Genomic DNA, 24,378 nt, shown 5'->3' with positions numbered 1-24,378 from the left:
CCCAGCAGGATGGCTGAAAAGGAACGGGGCAAGACGTAGAGAGTGATCTTCTCCCGATGCAGAGCGCCCACCTGGAGGATTAGTGGAGCAGTCTGGAAGCGAAAAACATCATAGATCAGAGATCTTGCAAGCCGGACCACAGGTAGCTGCCATTTCTGGACCAACGTTGCCGCTATGAAACTGCCAGCAGACCTCGAGTCAAGGAAAGCAGTGGACTGATAGCTCTCCCCAGAAGGAGCCAAAATGGAAACTGGCATGGACAATTTTGGAGAGGAAGCATTCACACCTAGGGAGGCCTCTCCTACTGGACCTAGGTGTGGGCATTCTCCGAACGCTGTGGACGCTGAGGACAGTTCAGACGGAAATGGTCAGAGGCACCGCAGTAAAGGCAGAGGTTCAGCTCCCGACGGCGAGTTCTTTCCTCAGGGGTCAGACGAGCTTGTTCCACCTGCATGGGCTCCTTAGAAGTAGGCTGGGGTGCAGAGGTAATTGGGTTCTGGAAGGCCGGTGCCAGCCGGAAGGTGCGACGAGGGAGGCTTTGTCGTCGCTCTGGCCGGACCTCCTCCTATCTCTCGGAGAACCGGACATCAATCCGGGTAGCCAGAAGGATGAGGTCGTTCAGAGAGGTCGGAAGATCTCGGGCAGAGAGCACATCCTTCACCCGACTGGACAGACCCTTCTTGAAGGTGGCAACCAGGGCAGCCTCATTCCAGTCAAGTTCTGCCGCCAACGCGCGGAACAGGATGGCGTACTCGCCAACAGAGGAGTTCCCCTGTCGCAGGTTAAGGAGAGCGGTCTCTGCTGACGAAGCTCGGGCTGGCTCCTCAAAAACACAGCGAAACTCCGCCAGAAAGGCCCAGAGGTTGGCAGTAGCTGGGTCGTCTCGGTCCCACAGTGGTGTAGCCCAGGCCAGGGCCTTCCCCTCCAAGAGGCTGATGACAAACGCCACTTTGGAGCGCTCAGTGGTGAACTGGTTGGAGGGAAGCTCAATATGCATAGCGCACTGGGTGATGAATCCTCTGCACGTCTTGGGATCTCCACCATATTTGGATGGAAGTGCAAGCCGTAGATTCAGCCCAAGAGGAGACGGCACAGGCGTAGAAGGCGGTGATGCTGGAGGCGACCGTTGAGCTGCGGTGCGCTGCTGTAAGGCGGCAGTCAGCTGTTGGATCTGCTGGGACTGCTGCTGAATCTGCTGAGCCTGCTGGGCGACCACTCTGGCGATGTCACAGATGTCAGGCACCTCGCTGGGATTCATTGTTGGAGCCTACTGTAACGACTGGAGTCGTGGATCCACTGGACCGTCACTAGCGATGGCGTAAGCTGCACCAGGGAGCGGAGTCTAAGGGGCCGCTGGTTTTCACCAGAGCCCGCCGCAAGGCGGAATGGACTTGCTGCGGCAGGCGACCCCCAGGTCGCTACCCCTGGCTTTGCTTGCTAGTGACCAGGGGCGGGCTGGGCCGGGGGGCAGGAGGGCATGTGCCCCCCGGGCCGGTCTTCCCCACCAATGAGTGGGCCGCGACGCGCGGCCGACTCTCTACAGTAGTTGAGACTGAAAGAATAGCGCGGCCGGCCGCCGCGCTATTCCCCCAGTCTCTTCCGGCCTCCTGATCCCCCAGGAGCCGCAGACGTGCTGTACGCAGGCACGTCTGCAGGCACCTACATCAGGTCCCCAGCGGTGACGTCACTTCCCTGACGCGCCGCTGAGGACCTGATAGGAAAGGGAGAGGAGAGGAGCCGCCGCGCTGCAGCAGCAGGGAGAAGCTGCTGCACACTGAAGATCCGGCCCGAGGAGAGGTGAGTTGTTTTTCGTTTTTTTTAAACCCATTAACATGTGGCCACACCGGGGGGGGGGGGGGGGGGGGGGCTATTCTATGAGGGGGGGTGCACAAGGGGGCTATTCTATGAGGGGGGATGCGCAGGGGGGCTATTCTATATTGGGGGGATGCACAGGGGGGCTATTCTATGAAGGGGGATGCACAGGGGGGCTATTCTATGAGGGGGGATGCGCAGGGGGGCTATTCTATATTGGGGGGATGCGCAGGGGGGCTATTCTATATTGGGGGGATGCACAGGGGGGCTATTCTATGAAGGGGGATGCACAGGGGGGCTATTCTATGAGGGGGGATGCGCAGGGGGGCTATTCTATATTGGGGGGATGCGCAGGGGGGCTATTCTATATTGGGGGGATGCACAGGGGGGCTATTCTATGAAGGGGGATGCACAGGGGGGCTATTCTATGAGGGGGGATGCACAGGGGGGCTATTCTATATTGGGGGGATGCGCAGGGGGGCTATTCTATATTGGGGGGATGCACAGGGGGGCTATTCTATGAAGGGGGATGCACAGGGGGGCTATTCTATGAAGGGGGATGCACAGGGGGGCTATTCTATGAGGGGGGATGCGCAGGGGGGCTATTCTATATTGGGGGGATGCACAGGGGGGCTATTCTATGAAGGGGGATGCACAGGGGGGCTATTCTATGAGGGGGGATGCGCAGGGGGGCTATTCTATATTGGGGGGATGCACAGGGGGGCTATTCTATGAAGGGGGATGCACAGGGGGGCTATTCTATGAGGGGGGATGCGCAGGGGGGCTATTCTATATTGGGGGGATGCGCAGGGGGGCTATTCTATATTGGGGGGATGCACAGGGGGGCTATTCTATGAAGGGGGATGCACAGGGGGGCTATTCTATGAGGGGGGATGCACAGGGGGGCTATTCTATATTGGGGGGATGCGCAGGGGGGCTATTCTATATTGGGGGGATGCACAGGGGGGCTATTCTATGAAGGGGGATGCACAGGGGGGCTATTCTATGAAGGGGGATGCACAGGGGGGCTATTCTATGAGGGGGGATGCGCAGGGGGGCTATTATATATTGGGGGGATGCACAGGGGGGCTATTCTATGAAGGGGGATGCACAGGGGGGCTATTCTATGAGGGGGGATGCACAGGGGGGCTATTCTATATTGGGGGGATGCACAGGGGGGGCTATTCTATGAAGGGGGATGCACAGGGGGGCTATTCTATGAGGGGGGATGCACAGGGGGGCTATTCTATATTGGGGGGATGCACAGGGGGGCTATTCTATGAAGGGGGATGCACAGGGGGGCTATTCTATATTGGGGGGATGCACAGGGGGGGCTATTCAATGAAGGGGGATGCACAGGGGGGCTATTCTATGAGGGGGGATGCACAGGGGGGCTATTCTATATAGGGGGGATGCACAGGGGGGCTATTCTATGAAGGGGGATGCACAGGGGGGCTATTCTATATTGGGGGGATGCACAGGGGGGGCTATTCTATGAAGGGGGATGCACAGGGGGGCTATTCTATGAAGGGGGATGCACAGGGGGGCTATTCTATGAGGGGGGATGCACAGGGGGGCTATTCTATATTGGGGGGATGCACAGGGGGGGCTATTCTATGAAGGGGGATGCACAGGGGGGCTATTCTATGAGGGGGGATGCACAGGGGGGCTATTCTATATTGGGGGGATGCACAGGGGGGCTATTCTATGAAGGGGGATGCACAGGGGGGCTATTCTATATTGGGGGGATGCACAGGGGGGGCTATTCAATGAAGGGGGATGCACAGGGGGGCTATTCTATGAGGGGGGATGCACAGGGGGGCTATTCTATATTGGGGGGATGCACAGGGGGGCTATTCTATGAAGGGGGATGCACAGGGGGGCTATTCTATATTGGGGGGATGCACAGGGGGGGCTATTCTATGAAGGGGGATGCACAGGGGGGCTATTCTATATTGGGGGGATGCACAGGGGGGGCTATTCTATGAAGGGGGATGCGCAGGGGGGCTATTCTATGAGGGGGGATGCGCAGGGGGGCTATTCTATATTGGGGGGATGCACAGGGGGGCTATTCTATGAAGGGGGATGCACAGGGGGGCTATTCGATGAGGGGGGATGCACAGGGGGGCTATTCTATGAAGGGGGATGCACAGGGGGCTATTCTATGAGGGGGGATGCTCAGGAGGCTATTCTATGAGGGGGGATGGACAAGGAGGCTATTCTATATGGGGGGGTGCATGGGGGCTATTCTATGAGGGGGGATGCACAGGGGGGATATTCTATTAGGGGGGGATGCACAGGGGGGCTATTCTATAAAGGAGAATGCACAGGGGGGTATTCTATTAGGGGGGGATGCACAGGGGGCTATTCTATAAGGGGGGATGCACAGGGGGAGTTATTCTATAAGGGGGGATGCAAAGGGGGGGTTATTCTATAAAGGAGAATGCACAGGGGGGCTATTCTATGAAGGGGGATGCACAGGGGGCTATTCTATATGGGGGGGTGCATGGGGGCTATTCTATATGGGGGGGTGCATGGGGCTATTCTATATGGGAGGATGCACAGGGGTTTATTCTATATTGGGGGAATGCACAGGGGGCTATTCTATGAGGGGGGATGCACAGGGGGCTATTCTATAAGGGGGGATGCACAGGGGGAGCTATTCTATAAGGGAGAATGCACAGGGGGCTATTCTATATGGGGGGATGCACAGGGGGAGCTATTCTATATTGGGGGGATGCACGGGGGGGCTATTCTATAAGGGGGGATGCACAGGGGGGCTATTCTATAAGGGAGAATGCACAGGGGGGCTACTCTATATGGGGGGATGCACAGGGGGGCTATTCTATATTGGGGGGATGCACAGGGGGGCTATTCTATGAAGGGGGATGCACAGGGGGGCTATTCTATGAAGGGGGATGCACAGGGGGGCTATTATATGAGGGGGGGATGCACAGGGGGGCTATTCTATATTGGGGGGATGCACAGGGGGGCTATTCTATGAAGGGGGATGCACAGGGGGGCTATTCTATGAGGGGGGATGCACAGGGGGGCTATTCTATGAAGGGGGATGCACAGGGGGGCTATTCTATGAGGGGGGATGCACAGGGGGGCTATTCTATGAAGGGGGATGCACAGGGGGGCTATTCTATGAGGGGGGTTGCACAGGGGGGCTATTCTATGAGGGGGGATGCACAGGGGGCTATTCTATGAGGGGGGATGGACAAGGAGGCTATTCTATATGGGGGGTGCATGGGGGCTATTCTATAAAGGAGAATGCACAGGGGGGTATTCTATTAAGGGGGGATGCACAGGGGGCTATTCTATGAGGGGGGGTGCACAAGGGGGCTATTCTATGAGGGGGGATGCGCAGGGGGGCTATTCTATATTGGGGGGATGCACAGGGGGGCTATTCTATGAAGGGGGATGCACAGGGGGGCTATTCTATGAGGGGGGATGCGCAGGGGGGCTATTCTATATTGGGGGGATGCGCAGGGGGGCTATTCTATATTGGGGGGATGCACAGGGGGGCTATTCTATGAAGGGGGATGCACAGGGGGGCTATTCTATGAGGGGGGATGCACAGGGGGGCTATTCTATATTGGGGGGATGCGCAGGGGGGCTATTCTATATTGGGGGGATGCACAGGGGGGCTATTCTATGAAGGGGGATGCACAGGGGGGCTATTCTATGAAGGGGGATGCACAGGGGGGCTATTCTATGAGGGGGGATGCGCAGGGGGGCTATTCTATATTGGGGGGATGCACAGGGGGGCTATTCTATGAAGGGGGATGCACAGGGGGGCTATTCTATAAGGGGGGATGCACAGGGGGGCTATTCTATATTGGGGGGATGCACAGGGGGGGCTATTCTATGAAGGGGGATGCACAGGGGGGCTATTCTATGAGGGGGGATGCACAGGGGGGCTATTCTATATTGGGGGGATGCACAGGGGGGCTATTCTATGAAGGGGGATGCACAGGGGGGCTATTCTATATTGGGGGGATGCACAGGGGGGGCTATTCAATGAAGGGGGATGCACAGGGGGGCTATTCTATGAGGGGGGATGCACAGGGGGGCTATTCTATATTGGGGGGATGCACAGGGGGGCTATTCTATGAAGGGGGATGCACAGGGGGGCTATTCTATATTGGGGGGATGCACAGGGGGGGCTATTCTATGAAGGGGGATGCACAGGGGGGCTATTCTATATTGGGGGGATGCACAGGGGGGGCTATTCTATGAAGGGGGATGCGCAGGGGGGCTATTCTATGAGGGGGGATGCGCAGGGGGGCTATTCTATATTGGGGGGATGCACAGGGGGGCTATTCTATGAAGGGGGATGCACAGGGGGGCTATTCTATGAGGGGGGATGCACAGGGGGGCTATTCTATGAAGGGGGATGCACAGGGGGCTATTCTATGAGGGGGGATGCTCAGGAGGCTATTCTATGAGGGGGGATGGACAAGGAGGCTATTCTATATGGGGGGGTGCATGGGGGCTATTCTATGAGGGGGGATGCACAGGGGGGATATTCTATTAGGGGGGGATGCACAGGGGGGCTATTCTATAAAGGAGAATGCACAGGGGGGTATTCTATTAGGGGGGGATGCACAGGGGGCTATTCTATAAGGGGGGATGCACAGGGGGAGTTATTCTATAAGGGGGGATGCAAAGGGGGGGTTATTCTATAAAGGAGAATGCACAGGGGGGCTATTCTATGAAGGGGGATGCACAGGGGGCTATTCTATATGGGGGGGTGCATGGGGGCTATTCTATATGGGGGGGGTGCATGGGGCTATTCTATATGGGAGGATGCACAGGGGTTTATTCTATATTGGGGGAATGCACAGGGGGCTATTCTATGAGGGGGGATGCACAGGGGGCTATTCTATAAGGGGGGATGCACAGGGGGAGCTATTCTATAAGGGAGAATGCACAGGGGGCTATTCTATATGGGGGGATGCACAGGGGGAGCTATTCTATATTGGGGGGATGCACGGGGGGGGCTATTCTATAAGGGGGGATGCACAGGGGGGCTATTCTATAAGGGAGAATGCACAGGGGGGCTACTCTATATGGGGGGATGCACAGGGGGGCTATTCTATATTGGGGGGATGCACAGGGGGGCTATTCTATGAAGGGGGATGCACAGGGGGGCTATTCTATGAAGGGGGATGCACAGGGGGGCTATTATATGAGGGGGGATGCACAGGGGGGCTATTCTATGAAGGGGGATGCACAGGGGGGCTATTCTATGAAGGGGGATGCACAGGGGGGCTATTATATGAGGGGGGATGCACAGGGGGGCTATTCTATATTGGGGGGATGCACAGGGGGGCTATTCTATGAAGGGGGATGCACAGGGGGGCTATTCTATGAAGGGGGATGCACAGGGGGGCTATTATATGAGGGGGGATGCACAGGGGGGCTATTCTATATTGGGGGGATGCACAGGGGGGCTATTCTATGAAGGGGGATGCACAGGGGGGCTATTCTATATTGGGGGGATGCACAGGGGGGCTATTCTATGAAGGGGGATGCACAGGGGGGCTATTCTATGAGGGGGGATGCACAGGGGGGCTATTCTATGAAGGGGGATGCACAGGGGGGCTATTCTATGAGGGGGGATGCACAGGGGGGCTATTCTATGAAGGGGGATGCACAGGGGGGCTATTCTATGAGGGGGGATGCACAGGGGGGCTATTCTATGAAGGGGGATGCACAGGGGGCTATTCTATGAGGGGGGATGGACAAGGAGGCTATTCTATATGGGGGGTGCATGGGGGCTATTCTATAAAGGAGAATGCACAGGGGGGTATTCTATTAAGGGGGGATGCACAGGGGGCTATTCTATGAGGGGGGGATGCACAGGGGGAGCTATTCTATAAGGGGGGGTGCACAGGGGGGCTATTCTATGAGGGGGGGATGCACAGGGGGGCTATTCTATGAGGGGGGATGCACAGGGGGAGCTATTCTATGAGGGGGGGATGCACAGGGGGAGCTATTCTATAAAGGAGAATGCACAGGGGGGCTATTCTATGAAGGGGGATGCACAGGGGGCTATTCTATATGGGGGGGGGGTGCATGGGGGCTATTCTATATGGGAGGATGCACAGGGGGGGTTATTCTATATTGGGGGAATGCACAGGGGGCTATTCTATGAGGGGGGGGATGCACAGGGGGAGCTATTCTATAAGGGGGGATGCACAGGGGGAGCTATTCTATAAGGGAGAATGCACAGGGGGGCTATTCTATATGGGGGGATGCACAGGGGGAGCTATTCTATATTGGGGGGATGCACAGGGGGGCTATTCTATAAGGGGGGATGCACAGGGGGGCTATTCTATAAGGGAGAATGCACAGGGGGGCTATTCTATATGGGGGGATGCACAGGGGGAGCTATTCTATAAGGGGGATGCACAGGGGGGCTATTCTATGAAGGGGGATGCACAGGGGGAGCTATTCTATATGGGGGATGCACAGGGGGGCTATTCTATGAGGGGGGGATGCACAGGGGGAGCTATTCTATGAGGGGGGGGATGCACAGGGGGAGCTATTCTATGAGGGGGATGCACAGGGGGCTATTCTATATGGGAGAATGCACAGGGGGGCTATTCTATATTGGGGGGATGCACAGGGGGGCTATTCTATGAGGGGGGATGCACAGGGGGCTATTCTATGAGGGGGGGATGCACAGGGGGAGCTATTCTATAAGGGGGATGCACAGGGGGAGCTATTCTATAAAGGAGAACGCACAGGGGGGCTATTCTATAAGGGGGATGCACAGGGGGAGCTATTCTATAAAGGAGAACGCACAGGGGGGCTATTCTATAAGGGGGATGCACAGGGGGAGCTATTCTATAAAGGAGAACGCACAGGGGGCTATTCTATGAAGGGGGATGCACAGGGGGCTATTCTATGAGGGGGGATGCACAGGGGGCTATTCTACGAGGGGGGTTGCACAAGGGGGCTATTCTATATGGGGGGATGCACAGGGGGGGGCTATCCTATATGGGGGATGCACAGGTGGGCTATTCTATATGGAGAGATGTGCAGCGGGGGCTATTCTATATGGAGGGATGTATTGATGAGGATGTTGCTGGAGCAAGAAGCCTAAAATGTCTGTCTGACAGATCCCGTGGAGAGGAGGAGTCATGGCCAGAGAAGCCTTCATGATGGCCGGAGCCGGATGGAGAAGAAAAGGAAAAGTGGACGTCTCTTCATGCAGAGAAGACGCCTACTGTGAGTCACTGAATGTAACTGCACTATAATAACTTATAAGGTCTTTTAACTTATCAGGGGTGTCAAACTATGTCCCTCCAGATGTTGCAAAACTACAATTCCCGTCATGGTTTATCTGTCCAGTCATGATGGGATTTGTAGTGTTGTAACAACTGGAGGGACGGAGTTTGACAACTGTGTTCTATTGTCAGTGTTCTTATACCGGAGATAGATAGGAGATAGATAGGAGATAGATAGGTGATAGATAGATAGATAGATAGATAGATAGATAGATAGATAATGGATAGATAGATAGATAGATAGATAGATAGATAGATAGATAGATAGATAGATAGATAGGAGATAGATAGATAGGAGATAGATAGATAGATAGATAGATAGATAGATAGATAGGAGATAGACAGGAGATAGATAGATAGATAGATAGGAGATAGATAGATAGGAGATAGATAGATAGATAGATAGATAGGAGATAGATAGATAGGAGATAGATAGATAGATAGATAGATAGATAGATAGATAGATAGATAGATAGACAGACAGACAGATAATAGATAGGAGATAGATAGATAGATAGATAGATAGATAGGAGATAGATAGATAGATAGGAGATAGATAGATAGATAGATAGGAGATAGATAGGAGATAGATAGATAGATAGATAGATAGGAGATAGATAGATAGATAGATAGATAGATAGATAGATAGATAGGAGATAGATAGATAGATAGATAATGGATAGATAGATAGATAGATAGGAGATAGATAGATAAATAGATAGATAGATAGATAGATAGATAGATAGATAGGAGATAGATAGATAGATAGATAGATAGGAGATAGATAGATAGATAGATAGGAGATAGATAGATAGATAGGAGATGGATAGATAGATAGATAGATAGATAGATAGATCCAGTAGGAAATAGCTATCTAGCAGTTCATTATGTATCTTTGATTACACATGAGATCACAACCAGCAGACACATTTTAATAATGAGAACCTTCTATGTGGATGATCCTGGTATTTGTACGGTGGATGTTAGTTAGTAATGGCGGTGGTGGTGAAGGGGTTGTGATATTTGTTTCTTTTATACTGGTATTATTGGTCTTGTTATACTGGATCTCAGTTACGGTGTGGTGGTATTAGTTAGTATGGGGTGGTAATGGTTGTGGTCACAGTGACAATATATGTTTCTTATATACTGGTGTATTGGATTTGGTCAGTAACGGTATATATTTCTTCTATCCCCTATTAGTTCTGTTCTGGGGTCACATCCACACACTGATCCCCCACAGAACTCTGTATACTGATCTCTCACAAAGCCTCCAGTATACAATACACCAGGAATCCTCCAAGTACAACAGCTGCAAACACTACAACTCCCAGCATTTACTTACAGTCTGCAGCCCTCAGGATATGCTGGGAGTTGTAGTACATCCTCTGATAACAGCTGGTGCTGCAGAGATTCAGGGCTGATGGTTTTAACATGATAAGAGAACCAAAAGGGCATTACAGCACTGATAACAGGGTCACCGGGTACACAGCATGGTACCTTAAGGGTGCATTCACACAGACAGATTTAGCTGACAGATTTTTGAAGCCAAAGCCAGGAATGGAGTTGAAAAGAGGAGAAATCTCAGTTTTTCCTTTATTACCTGTTCTCTGCTTATAGTCTGTTCCTGGCTTTGGCTTCAAACATCGGTCAGATAAATCTCTCTGTTTAAAGGCATCCTAAGGTACTATGCTGTGCACCTGGAGCTAGGTTCCCTTTAATCCAATAGATGTATATCACAATTGCTTTTAGTGGCTGGGAACACTGGCCACAATACTATAATTCTGTGGCGCATGTGTAATCTTCCTTTCCCGCACTTATTTGGGGAGGGTAATACCAGGTAAGGGCCAGGGTGGTGGATGGGCCGCTAGCCTGCCAGTCAAGGGCCAGTGCCGTGTGCTTGCCCCCCAGGCTAAAATCTGCCAGCCAGCCCCTGCTAGTGACGGCGGACGAGGTGTAGCAGGAACAGTAGGCAAGCAGGCAGACAGGCAGGTAGGCAGCTGGATACAGGGAACCGCAGATAGCAGAAACAATGTGCAGGAACACTGGATAGGCACAAACAGGTAGCTGGGACTGAACACACTAGGAAGCATGCAGAGGCTCCAACACCTGTGGTGGGGCAGGGCTGCAATTTATAGGAGAATCTCAGAGCAGAGCAGCAGTCAATTAAAGACACAGTGACCCTTTAAGTTATAGCAGAGCCGGCACGCGCGCTCCCTAGGAGACAGGGACGCGCCCTTCAGGCTTACAGGGAGCTGGAGGAGGAGCCCCGGCACAGAGCAGGAGATGGGGCAGCAGCAAAGCGGCGAGAGGTATGTGCTGCGGTCGCGGATGTGACACAAGGACATCATCCCACACGTCCGTGTTCTGGAAAGTGTGGTAACCAACATCATCAGCAAGGAATCCCAGGCCACCGCTCCAAGGCTGACCATCCTCCTCCATAAATAGTCTGTTCGCAATCATACTGGCCTGTGTGCAATAAAGTACTGCCTCCTCCTCCTCAAATAGTCTGTTCCCAATCATACTGGGCTGTTTGCAATCAAGTGCTACTGCCTCCTCCTCCCCCTCCTCAACACTGCGTCCAATACATTACTATTACTGCTGCTGGTTCCACTGTCAAATGTCTGTTTTCCACCCTACTGGGCCCAAGGAACTTTGTGTCCTATGTCCTGTGTAATCACTTACACCTTGGCTAATTTTTTTTCACTATTTTTGCACTTTGATTTTTTCCACTTTTTTCATTGTAATAGCAACTGCAACTAAACTATACCCTATCAGACTCCCACTATTGTAGCTGCTATTATTCAGCCATTATTGCAAGGTTCGTTTTAGGTTCGGTTCGTACGAATCCGAACTTCACGAAAGTTCACCAGATCAAACCAAACTGAACTTTTCAAAAGTTCGCTCATCCCTACTGGAAATGTTTCTCTCCTCTCTACATATCATTTTGCTTCCATCATTTATCTAGCACTGTTTTTTGGTTACTTTATTTGAGCGGTTAACAAAGTATTTTTCTTACTTACACCATCACCATTTTTTCAGTATATATGCCGAGCAGTGCGGTTACCTGTTTCTCCACTCCACTATAACTACTATATTAGTGCTCCTACTGTATATACAAGAATATAACTACTATAATACTGCCCCAATATACAAGAATATAACTACTATAATACTGCTCCTATGTACAAGAATATAACTACTATAATACTGCTCCTATGTACAAGAATATAACTACTATAATACTGTTCCCTATATACAAGAATATAACTACTATAATACTGCCCCAATATACAAGAATATAACTACCATAATACTGCTCCTATATACAAGAATATAACTACTATAATACTGCTCCCTATATACAAGAATATAACTACTATAATACTGCTCCCTATATACAAGAATATAACTACTATAATACTGCACCTATATACAGGAATATAACTACCATAATACTGCACCTATATACAGGAATATAACTACCATAATACTGCTCCTATATACAAGAATATAACTACTATAATACTGCCCCAATATACAAGAATATAACTACCATAATACTGCTCCTATATACAAGAATATAACTACTATAATACTGCTCCTATATACAGGAATATAACTACTATAATACTGCTCCTATATACAAGAATATAACTACTATAATACTGCTCCTATGTACAAGAATATAACTACTATAATACTGCTCCTATGTACAAGAATATAACTACTATAATACTGTTCCCTATATACAAGAATATAACTACTATAATACTGCCCCAATATACAAGAATATAACTACCATAATACTGCTCCTATATACAAGAATATAACTACTATAATACTGCTCCCTATATACAAGAATATAACTACTATAATACTGCTCCCTATATACAAGAATATAACTACTATAATACTGCACCTATATACAGGAATATAACTACCATAATACTGCACCTATATACAGGAATATAACTACCATAATACTGCTCCTATATACAAGAATATAACTACTATAATACTGCCCCAATATACAAGAATATAACTACCATAATACTGCTCCCTATATACAAGAATATAACTACTATAATACTGCTCCTATATACAAGGATATAACTACTATAATACTGCTCCTATATACAGGAATATAACTACTATAATACTGCTCCTATACAGGACCGGTTTTAGGCTAAGTGAGGCCCTGGGCAAAATTAAAAATGGGGCCCCAATTAAATGTACCATGTTTGCTGTAGATTGGAAGCAGTGTTTCGTCATCCATTTACATAGCTTAGTTCTGGCCCTGCATTCTGAATATCTGCTGCAGGAATGTAGTGACCGCCATGTTTAACTAATTAACTGCCAGTAAAAATAATAAAGAGCAACTGCTTACCTGCCTGCGCACCCTCGCCACGCTCCTCCATGAGTCTCTGGGTCTCTGCACTCAGCCACTCAATGTGCTGTCCTGCTGCAGCCTGTGATTGGTTGAGCGGCTATCAGTGAGCAGGGACCCAGAGACTCCTCAAACAGGAGCATGGACAGGTAAAAGCGGACAGGTAAGCATGAGCAGGTAATCATGGGCTGGTTATTATTTTTACTGGCATCTAATTAGTTAAACATGGCCTTCACTACATTCTCGTAGTAGAATGAATCCCGGGCCATTGACTATAATGATACTGAGTATTGCAGCGGATTTGCTGAGAAACTTGCAGCATGAAAGCCACTGCAAACTCGCTACATGTAAATGCACACTAAGGGTACGTGCACACACTGACTCACAGCGGAAATCTCGCTGCGAGTTTGGCAGCAAGATTTGCTATGAGTTAATATCCTGCCAGGTCCTGTGCACACATTCTCGCAGCGGTAGTATGTAATGCAGCTGCCCCCTTAACCCCTTCCTCCGCTGTGTATATACATTACCTCTCTCCTGCACAGGGTCCCGGCGTCCTGCTCTCCCGCCCAGCCAATCAGTGGCTGCGGCTGGGCAACACACTGATTGGCCGGGCGGGAGAGCAGTATGCCGGGACCCCGTGCAGGAGAGAGGTAATGTATACAGAGAGCGGGAGCTGGGTGGGAATGGAGGAAGGGGTTAAGGGGGTGGCTGCATTACATACTCGCAGCAGTCATTCAAGGGGTTATCCAGCGCTACGAAAACATGGCCACTTTTCCCCCCTACTGTTGTCTCCAGTTCTGGTGCGGTTTGCAATGAAGCTCCATTTACTTCAATGGAACTGAATTTCAAAACCCCAACCAAACTGGAGACAACAGTAGGGGGAAAGTGGCCATGTGTTTGTAGCACTGGATAACCCCTTTCAGACCGCTGCAAGTATGTGTGCACAGGACCTGGCAGGATATTAACTCGTAGCGGACCTCACTGCCAAACTTGCAACAAGATTTGCGCTGCGAGTCGGTACGTGTGCACGTACCCTAAAGGAGATCTGCTTTGCTCCTCTAGTACCTGCATTAGATGGTTTGCTTGGCAGCTGTGCCACATGGCGTGCAGCAGTTTCTCTACATAGCCAATGTCAAATTGGGCAGAAAAGAGCTGCGCTGCACAGCGGTATTGTCACTGATCTAAACCTCTGACATGTCACTGAGAGACCTGCTGAAATTGTCAGTTATAAGTGGGTGAAGCACACAGTAGAGCACTTCACTCCCTGGCTGATTCACTCACTCACAGACTAGAAATCAGACCTTGCACTGCGCACATCACCCGCTTATAAGTGGTGATCCCCATAGGTCTCTGAATGACATGTCACAAGATATGACAAATGACAGCACCGCTTTAATACCTCAATATATTATGAATATAATACAATACACCTTATACTATATATATATATATATATATATATATATATATATATATATAATTACCACTTTTTATAATACTTATGTATTGAGGCCCTTTATATTTACTCCATATTGAGGTGTTACTAGCCAGGTGCACTACATTGTATTATATCCACTACGCATTGTGATGTTTACTTGTACATGAGAACACAGACATACACAGTCTCAGGCTATGTTCACACAACGTATGTTTTGTATCAATCACGGCTGTTGTTGCAATTTGCAACAATGGGCGTGATTTATACAAAATACACGTTCTATTGAAACTAATGGAATCTTGGCAGGAGTGTATACACATAGTACATATATATACATACACATGGTATACACTCAAGCCGGGGTTCTATCTGGCCACACTAAAAACTGTCATGTCCGTTTTTTGTGTCCACTATTCATTGAATAGTGGCCACAGAGAAGCTGTCAGTTCACACAATGGAGCGTCTGGCTTTGGCCACACACTCCATTGTGAGCAGCGGTGTATTCGGATGCAGGTGCACACAGGTGCGCCTACATCCGAATTCACCAGAAGTGAAGATCATTCGGCCTGTACTGCTGTACCATCCAGGCTGATCTTCAGTAACACCGCCGGTTCTGCGATTCGACCGGGTCACAGAACGGCCGGTGTTATACGTAGTGTAAACCTGGCCTCACACATACAATCTCACACATATTTAAACACACATTATTATGCATAAATATCCAGTACACACAGACACACACCATACACACTGAATATACATTATATATTAGTACACCCCCAAACACATGATATAACCGTACACACACCCCCATACGCATTATATTACAGTACGACCCCCCAAACATGATATAACTGTACACACACACCCCCATACACATTATATAACAGTACGACCCCCCCAAACATGATATAACTGTACACACACACACACCCATACACATTATATAACAGTACGACCCCCCAAACATGATATAACTGTACACACACACACCCATACACATTATATAACAGTACGACCCCCCATACATGATATAACTGTACACACACACACACCCATACACATTATATAACAGTACGACCCCCCAAACATGATATAACTGTACACACACACACCCATACACATTATATAACAGTACGACCCCCCAAACATGATATAACTGTACACACACACACACACACACACCCATACATATTATATATTAGTACACCCTCCAAACACATATAACAGTACAAACACACACACACACCCATAGACATTATTTAGTACCCACATATACACTCTCACATATATCTAAAAACACTATGTATATGTAAACCTCCAGTACACACACACGCACACCTACACATTGACTATACATTATATAAGAATACACCCCCCCCATACACATTATAGAACAGTACAACCCCCCATACACATTATATAGCAGTACACCCATACACTATATACACTCTATACACATATACTTACATTAGTAGTTGGTAGTTAATAATTCAGCAGCTGATGACAGGGCCGGACTGGGAGCCTCATGCTGCTGCTGCTGGTTTCTTCCTCCTTTTTCTTGTTGTCCGGACTGCCAGCAGTGTAACATTACACCAGCTGCAGCAGGACAGGAAGCCTGGTGTGTACAGGACCTCAGGGAAGGAGAAGGTTGGGGAGGGGAGGTGTCGGCTCCAGCAGCAGGACAGGACCCCCAGTGTAAGGAACCTCAGGGGAGGGGGAGTGTGGGCTCCAGCAGCAGCAGCAGCTCCTCAGTGCAGGGGACCTCAGGGGAGGAGGCGGGGGAGGGGGGTGTCCCTTCAGCAGCCACTCTGTCAGCCTGTGCTTAGAGCAGAGCTCCATCTGCCCTGGTGCAGGCTGCTGCCATGTATTCCTGAATCTGACACCCAGGAATCACGGCAGCTGCAGGGGGCCCCCTGGGGGATGGGGGCCCTGGGCAACTGCCCTCTTTGCCCCCCCCTAACGCCGACCCTGGTCCTATATACAAGCATATAACTACTATAATACTGCTATATACAAGAATATAACTACTATAATACTGCTCTCTTGCCCCATAGAAGGATATACTATACTGTAACTAGTAGGCGGACAGGTCACAGGGTACATACAGTATAGAAGCTGTCTTTTCTCATTAGAGATAATCTTGCAGTTGGGGCTCACTGTGTGGACGGTGGTTTCATTCTGCCGGAAAACTATGAAGAGAGAAGACATGACAGGTAAGGTGAATGGTGTCATACATCCTGCCTGCTGGACTGTACACACAAACTCTAATATAATTAGAATAAAATATAATTAGTGAAGTTTAAAAAAAATTCCATGAGATAGTGAATATACATCAATATATCTGCTCATCTGACTGACAATATGGCGTCACTGCAGATCCCACAGGCCCTATGGTATTGTAGGAAAGGTATGGATGATTAACAGATCTTTGGGACGTATAGTCTTATAGTCGCTACTTATAGCACCTGCCATTGAGGCCGACCATGTCAATGCTCTGGGAATCTTTGGCCTGTCCTGGCATCATGAGAATTTTAGTTAAAAGGAAAGGGGCATCAGAAAATGACTTAAAAAGTGTTATATGTTGAATATATTTTGAAATAATTTTTGGTGACATCTTTTCTAATTTTTCATTTTTCTAGCTATATTATAAAATAATCCGAATGTCCTGTAGTTCTCATTCTCACCATTGGGGCTTAACCTAAGCTGAGACTTCCTGTTGTGTCTGTGGTGATAAGAGGAGGCTGTGGTAAAGTTATCTGTACAACATTGCAGTGGCATGGGACCCAAGGAGAGATTTTATTTAAAAAATTCTTCTCACGTACTATTATTTTATGTTACATAATAAAAGTGAAGTTTCATTGTCATTAGATATTTTGGATTGGGCTGTGACTTTCCGAAAAGAGGGGGCCCTTGTGGGCCTTTTGCCCTACCAGGAGATAGAGCAGACAATAGCCGCTCCCTGTGGAATGACTTCTTCAAAAGAATGTTTCACAATTATCTTAAAGGGGTACTCCGGGCTGGGGTCATTTTCTGTGCACAGCTGGGGAGGGGGTGGATATAGAAGCCGCCTGTCACTTACTTCCCCGGTTCCAGCATTGGGTCCCGGATCGCTCCACCCAATCCCCCCCGCTTCCTGGTCTGAGCCACGGCTTGAGATGTGATATTTCAACGCAGCTCAGCCATTTAGCAGTCGTAGCGGAGTCCCACCTTGGCCGTTAAATGGCTAAGCGGCCTTGAGACGTCATGTCTCAAGCTGCTGCTCAAACCAGGAAGCGGCAGCCCGATGGAATAACAAGTCGGCGCGATCCGGCGACTCCATGCTGTAACCAGGGAGGTAAGTGACCAGCAGCTTCTATATCCACCCCCTCCCTGGCCGTGCACAGAAAATGACCCCAGCCCGGAGTACCTCTTTAAGAGGAAAGACTCTATCTTTTGTGGTCTATGTCCATGAGTGTTGCTGTAAAGCATGTCACTAAATGCTGTTAAGAACAGCTCAGCCAAGATGGCAACCCCCATAACAATGTACAAAAACTAAAATTTCTAAAAATTACTTTCGGAAAATAGAAAAAGATTAGAAATAAAGAACATTTTTTTTTTGTATCTGACTCTAATCTGTAAATGAAAATTTAGGTGACCCATTCCCTTTAAGTAACAGATGGAGAGCCAAAGGTTCCCCATCCCTGTTGTAGACAATCTGACGCTCCTCATGGTGGCTGGAGCCCCCCAGAATCTGATATATTAACAATACAAGTCACAGTTGGGTAGATTATATTCTGGGTTCTACTATGGGGTGTGTGCACCATGGTTGGATTGACACTCAATTCTAGTAATCTGTGCAGTGTTACCTATAGAAGTGACTTGTCCAGATGTCTTTTCCACATATACATCAATGCCTTGGGTGTCTGTATTTGTGTTTGCAAATCCTTTGTAGGAAAGCCTGGAATAAGATAACATTTAGTGATCTATGATTTATGGAAATAGGACTTCGCTGCAGTACCGCACACCGCCTATTGAGAATAGTGGCGCTGCTACAACCCCTTCAAGTCACTGTCATTAAATTTTTTTTTGCAGAAATCAATAGTCCAGGCGATTTTAAGAAACTTTGTAATTGAGTTTATTAGCCGAAAAATGAATTTTTATCATGAAAAAGCAGTTTGAAGCTCTCCCCCCTTATTTCGTTGTTCTCCTATGGAGAGAGGGAAATCAGACACCAAAAAAGCTACATCACCGGGCTCTCTCTCTCCTCTGATGTCCCCACTGACCTATCTGACCTCTGAATAGCCCTCTGAACAGCTGCCCTGTTGTGTAAACCTTTGTTCTCTGCTGCCATGATTTCTCCTCCATCTCCTCCCTTCTCCATAGCACAGACAGGATCCGTTGAGATTTCCTGATTCTAAGCAGTGGATGACAGAAAGGAGAGGAGGTGGGGACCTGGGAAAAGGCTTTTTAAATGCAGATAATGGCATATTTGCCTAATAAATCCGATTACAAAGTTTCTTAAAATCGCCTGGACTATTGATTTCTGCAAAAATAAATAAAAAATTAACGACAGTGACTCTTTAACATTTTTTTTCCCATTATTTTTCTTTAAAGCCCTGCTCAAAATTGTAAGGACCCATTACTGTATTGGACTATCTGTATAGTAGTCTATCTATCTACCCCCAACTGTCCCTGATTTAGCTGAACTATTCTGGATTCCAGGGCCAGTCTCACTGTCTTGAGTGTCAAGTATTTGAAACTGCAATAGTTGTATTTTTCCAGTTTTAGGCTACATTCACACTGGACATATCCTCAGTGGATTTTATGCTGCAAATTTGCGCGGATACCTCTCCTGTCATTTCCAATGTTATTACATACTCACAGCGGGATTGTCATCCCGCTGTGAGTATGTAAGTCTTGGCACCATTAACTCTCTTCCGCTGGGAGGATACACCACCTGTTCCACGATCCAGCTGCATCTGAGGCTCCTGGTCCCTGTAGGTCCTTCGCAGCCAATCAGTGCATGGCCCGCCACGGTCACTGATTGGCTGCGCAGGACCTCTGGGAGCCTCAGATGCGGCTGGATTGTAGAACAGGTGATGTATCATCCCGGCAGCAGGAGGTTAATGGGGCCGGGAATTACATGCACGCAGCGGGATAACAATCTCGCTGCGAGTAGGTAATTACATTGGAAATGACAGCAGAGGAATCCGTGTAAAATCCGCTGCAGGTATGTCCAGTGTGAATTTAGCCTTACAAAGATGCTAAATGTGGCCTGCATAAGGTAGTATAACTCCAATATAGCCGCCATGTGGTAGTACAACTCCAATATGGCCACCATGTGGTAGGATAACTCCTATATGGCCGCCATGTGGTAGTACAACTCCAATATGGCCACCATGAGGTAGTTTAACCCCAACATGACCACCATGAGGTACAGTAGTATAACCCCAATATGACCACCATGTGGTACGATAACTCCTGTATTGCCACTATGGCTTGTTTTTTTTAATGCTGTATCTATGGATTTTAAGAGGAACCTTTGAATAAAGATTCTGAACTTTTTATTGGAGCTGTGAACATCCTTTTTTCTGTTTGCTGCCACCGCAAAACAGCCCGGAAGCATTGTTTCCACCTGTCCTTATCTAATGAGGACCAACATTACTAGTGTGCTGCACACATGATGAGCTGATCTTCTTTTCTACATTGTTTATTGCCACCATGAGGTAGAATAACTCCAGTATGGCCGGAATGTGGTAGGAAAACTCCAATATGGTCGGCATTCCATAGCATAACTCCAATGTGGCCACCATGAGGTAGTATAACTCCAATATGGCCACCATGAAGTAGTATAACTCCATGAAGTAGTATAACTCCAATATGGCCACCATGAGGTAGTATAACTCCAATATGGCCATTATGAAGTAGTATAACTCCAATATGGCCACCATGAGATAGTATAACTCCAATATGGCCACCATGAAGTAGTATAACTCCAATATGGCCACCATGAGGTACAGTAGGATAACTCTAATACGACCAGAATGTGGTAGGATAGCTGGAATATGGCCGCCATGTGGTTAGATAACGCCACTTTAGCGGGCATGCCAGAGCATAACTCCAATATGGCCGGCATGTGACAGAATATGTCCTACTAGACTGTTTCCCATATAACGCCAGATGGTACCCCCTAGCTTAGTACATTCTCAGAGCCGTAATTCAGACACTACTACTCCCAGTAGGTCATACTCACTCTTTTATACTGATGTCCTGGTGCACTTCATTATTTTTAAGAGTAAATGTTATCTCTTTATGTATATTCTGTTCATCTAGCCCTGTTGTCAGGCTTTCATAGGCGGTGGCCATCAGGACCCATTTACCTAAAGACTAAGATAAAAATTGGCCGGTGAAAAATGTACAAAAATCAGGTGATATTATAAATACCAAGTGTTTCCAAATATGATATAAATCTTCTGTACAGAACCTGTATTATGTATCCATAGTAGTAATGGGGTATGGAGCTCAAGATACAGACACAAGAAGATATTAGAGGAGCTGTGTAAGGTGTATCCTCGCTCCTACTACCATCTACTTACATGACCAGAAGGAGACAGATTATGGTGACCTAATTACTAATATTCAAAAATTTTCTTTTCATAGCCAAACTCTCTTGTGTATCCTTCGCGGCTCACATTGACTTAGGTCCACTTGTCTTCCTATCTGGGTGACCATAATTTTGCTCCTCTTCATGCATGTATAAAAAGTCTATGGAAATATGTCAGTCTGCGCATAGTGTATAACAATATATACAATGGGGGAGATTTATCAAACATGGTGTAAAGTGAAACGGGCTCAGTCGCCCCTACCAACCAATCAGATTCCACCTTTCATTTCCCAGAGTCTGTGAGGAATGAAAGGTGGAATCTGATTGGTTGCTAGGGGCGACTGAGCCAGTTTCACTTTACACCATGTTTGATAAATCTCCCCCAATGTGGGCACAGATGGCTGTGTCCCCATAGACTTTAATATAGCACATTATTAGATTTAATATACGGTCGGGTTTTAGACCTATTTCATAGTTGCATTTAGAGTTTATTTATCTGTTTGTGAACATAGCCGAAAAAGCTACCGACTTACGTCTCGATAACTAGAGGGCACCCATTGCTTCAGATGCTGAGAACAAGCTTCAGCTCCTAAAATACAAAAGCACATGAATTGGGAAATTAGAAGTGTGTGTGTATGGGGGCGATATCTCCTGCCTCTGTATACCTTGTATTAATGGGGTTATGTGGGACTTGAAGGAAAAGTCCGGCCATATGCACTTTTTAAGCAAGTGCTGGGGAGGGGCAGGATAAAACAAAATAACATGCTCTTACCTCCCTCGCTCCAGCGCTGGTGGGCGCATCCTGCCACTGCGGCTTCTGGGTCCCCAACCCTTTCCTGGTCTAAGCAGAGACCTGGGTCATGATCTGTGAGGTCCACTTTGCCAGTCAGCAGCTGAGGCGGGAACCCACTATGGCTGCTGAACCTAAACTCTCGGCTTTTGATTCCTGCTGTCTGCCCGCTCCATGGAGAGGGTGGATACAGCCTGAGGACCACCTAAAAAACTGGGATACAGCCATAGCCATAGGCTGTATCCCAGTTATCCAGGCGGTCCTCCAGCTGTATCCACCCTCTCCACGGAGCAGGCAGACATCGGGAATCAGAAGCCGAGAGTTCAGGTTCATACGAACCCGAACCTTGGCCAGTTCGCTAGTCAGTTCGCTAGTCTCTAGTCATGACCCGGTCTAGGAAGCGGCTGGTAACCGGAGTGGCAGGATGTGTCCACCAGTGCTGAAACGGGGGAGGTAAGAGCATGTTATTTCTTTTATTCTCCCCAGCACTTGCTAAAAAAATTGCTCTGACCGGACTTCTCCTTTAACGTATTATTAGTATCAAATCAATGGAGTCTCAGCATCCCCAATGATCAGCTGTAAAACAGGCCGATGAAGAGGCAGGGGGGCTCTGGTATCACCGCGTCCCCTTTATTAATTACCCGGTATAGTTACCTCTCTATACCTTTGGTGGTGGCTGTGCTTTATATTACAACATCCCAGAGCCTATTAGTTCAATGCAAAATTACCCCCCCCCCCCACACAAACAGTCTGATATCAAGTGGCTCTTATACTAAGAACAATCCTACCATCATCCGTAGATTCTTACCACCATTGTCCTTGCTGCTTCCTGGTATGATGTAATTAAACTTTGTCTCAAAGCAAAAAGCCTGGGCCTCAAATTTCTTGATGAAAAACTGTTTTACGGTTGGTGTCTTGGCTGTTAAACATAGAGGAGAGAAATGAGCTCTTGTAGTTGTTCTTGAGTAGTGATGAGCGAATAGTGAGATATTCGAATATTCGTTCGAATATTCAATCCCATTAAAGTCTATAGGAACAAGTATTCGATTAGTGAAAAACATCTATTTGACCATTTGGAGGATAAAACCGGAAGCTGGGAGATTTGAACGCTTATCGAATATTTATAGAATATTTGCGGGATATTCGTACGAATATCGAATATTCGAATATCTCACTATTCTATCGAATATCTATTCGATTGAGCAGTATTCGCTCATCACTATTCTTGTGTATATACAGATGATATTCAGGCATCCAATCAGAGTAAATGTTATAGTGCAGGAAGAAGAGAAATAAGGGGATGTTCAACCCCGTGAGGAGAAGTTGTTAAAGGGCCTCATAGCACCGAGTGTAGGACCCAAGTAGGCTTCTGGCCGGGCCTACTACAGTTGTGGCTAGCAGGATTTATTACAGATCTGAACCCTGAAGCTGAGAATTGAATTATAAAGTAAATAACAAAAGGCTGTGCACAGAGAAGAAAGCTATTAGAAAGCTCTAGAGTATTTAACTACACATATACTGTACATATATAGTATGCCACTAGGCCATAATTTAAAAACAAAAAAAAAACAAAAAATAACAATACATTCAGTTTAAAATAAACTGTATATATACTGTTAAATATACTGTATGTTATCTTGATGATAAAAAGCCTAGGTTACTCTGATAAGGAATACAGCTTATAAATTATATGTTTGCATCACATACTCACAAGCAAGATATAATGTTCTTCCAGTATTGGTTTGTACCCCCAAAAGCAGCAACTCGTCATCGGTGTGAAAGATCAAGGCTATGTTGCCATCTACCGAAAAAAGTGCAAAAAGTTTGAATTATAGCATTTTTTTGGTCAATCAGCCCTAAGATGAAGGTACATGATTGGCTGGCCAGTGTGAGTGACTGTATTTAACTGACTTAGGGTACTATTACACGGAACGATAATCGGCCAAATCTACTGATTATTGCTCTGTGTAATAAAGACAACGATCAGCCCATGAACGATCATCGGCTGATCGTTGATATAGGTTAGAACCTATAATTGTCGGATGCCGACCACACATCACT

The 24,378-nt window shown here is 47.7% G+C and overlaps 1 protein-coding gene across 1 annotated transcript in view; it reads right to left on the bottom strand.

Annotated features, from left to right (window-relative positions):
- Window positions 1-24,378, bottom strand: part of LOC138766335 (uncharacterized) — a 51,460-nt gene that overhangs the window by 8,127 nt on the left and 18,955 nt on the right. Inside the window, exons 10-15 of the mRNA XM_069943873.1 lie at window positions 24,029-24,118; window positions 23,126-23,236; window positions 22,061-22,116; window positions 21,177-21,310; window positions 18,790-18,881; window positions 17,050-17,133 (exon numbers count right to left, since the gene is read on the bottom strand). Coding sequence (XP_069799974.1) covers window positions 17,050-17,133; window positions 18,790-18,881; window positions 21,177-21,310; window positions 22,061-22,116; window positions 23,126-23,236; window positions 24,029-24,118 — 567 coding nt within the window. The remainder of the gene's footprint in view (window positions 1-17,049; window positions 17,134-18,789; window positions 18,882-21,176; window positions 21,311-22,060; window positions 22,117-23,125; window positions 23,237-24,028; window positions 24,119-24,378) is intronic.

The sequence above is a fragment of the Dendropsophus ebraccatus genome, chromosome 10 (genome assembly GCF_027789765.1).
Source record: "Dendropsophus ebraccatus isolate aDenEbr1 chromosome 10, aDenEbr1.pat, whole genome shotgun sequence".
Classification (NCBI taxonomy): domain Eukaryota; kingdom Metazoa; phylum Chordata; class Amphibia; order Anura; family Hylidae; genus Dendropsophus; species Dendropsophus ebraccatus.
The sequence above is the reverse complement of the archived record's forward strand: the minus strand, read 5'-3'. Positions and strand labels throughout refer to the sequence as shown.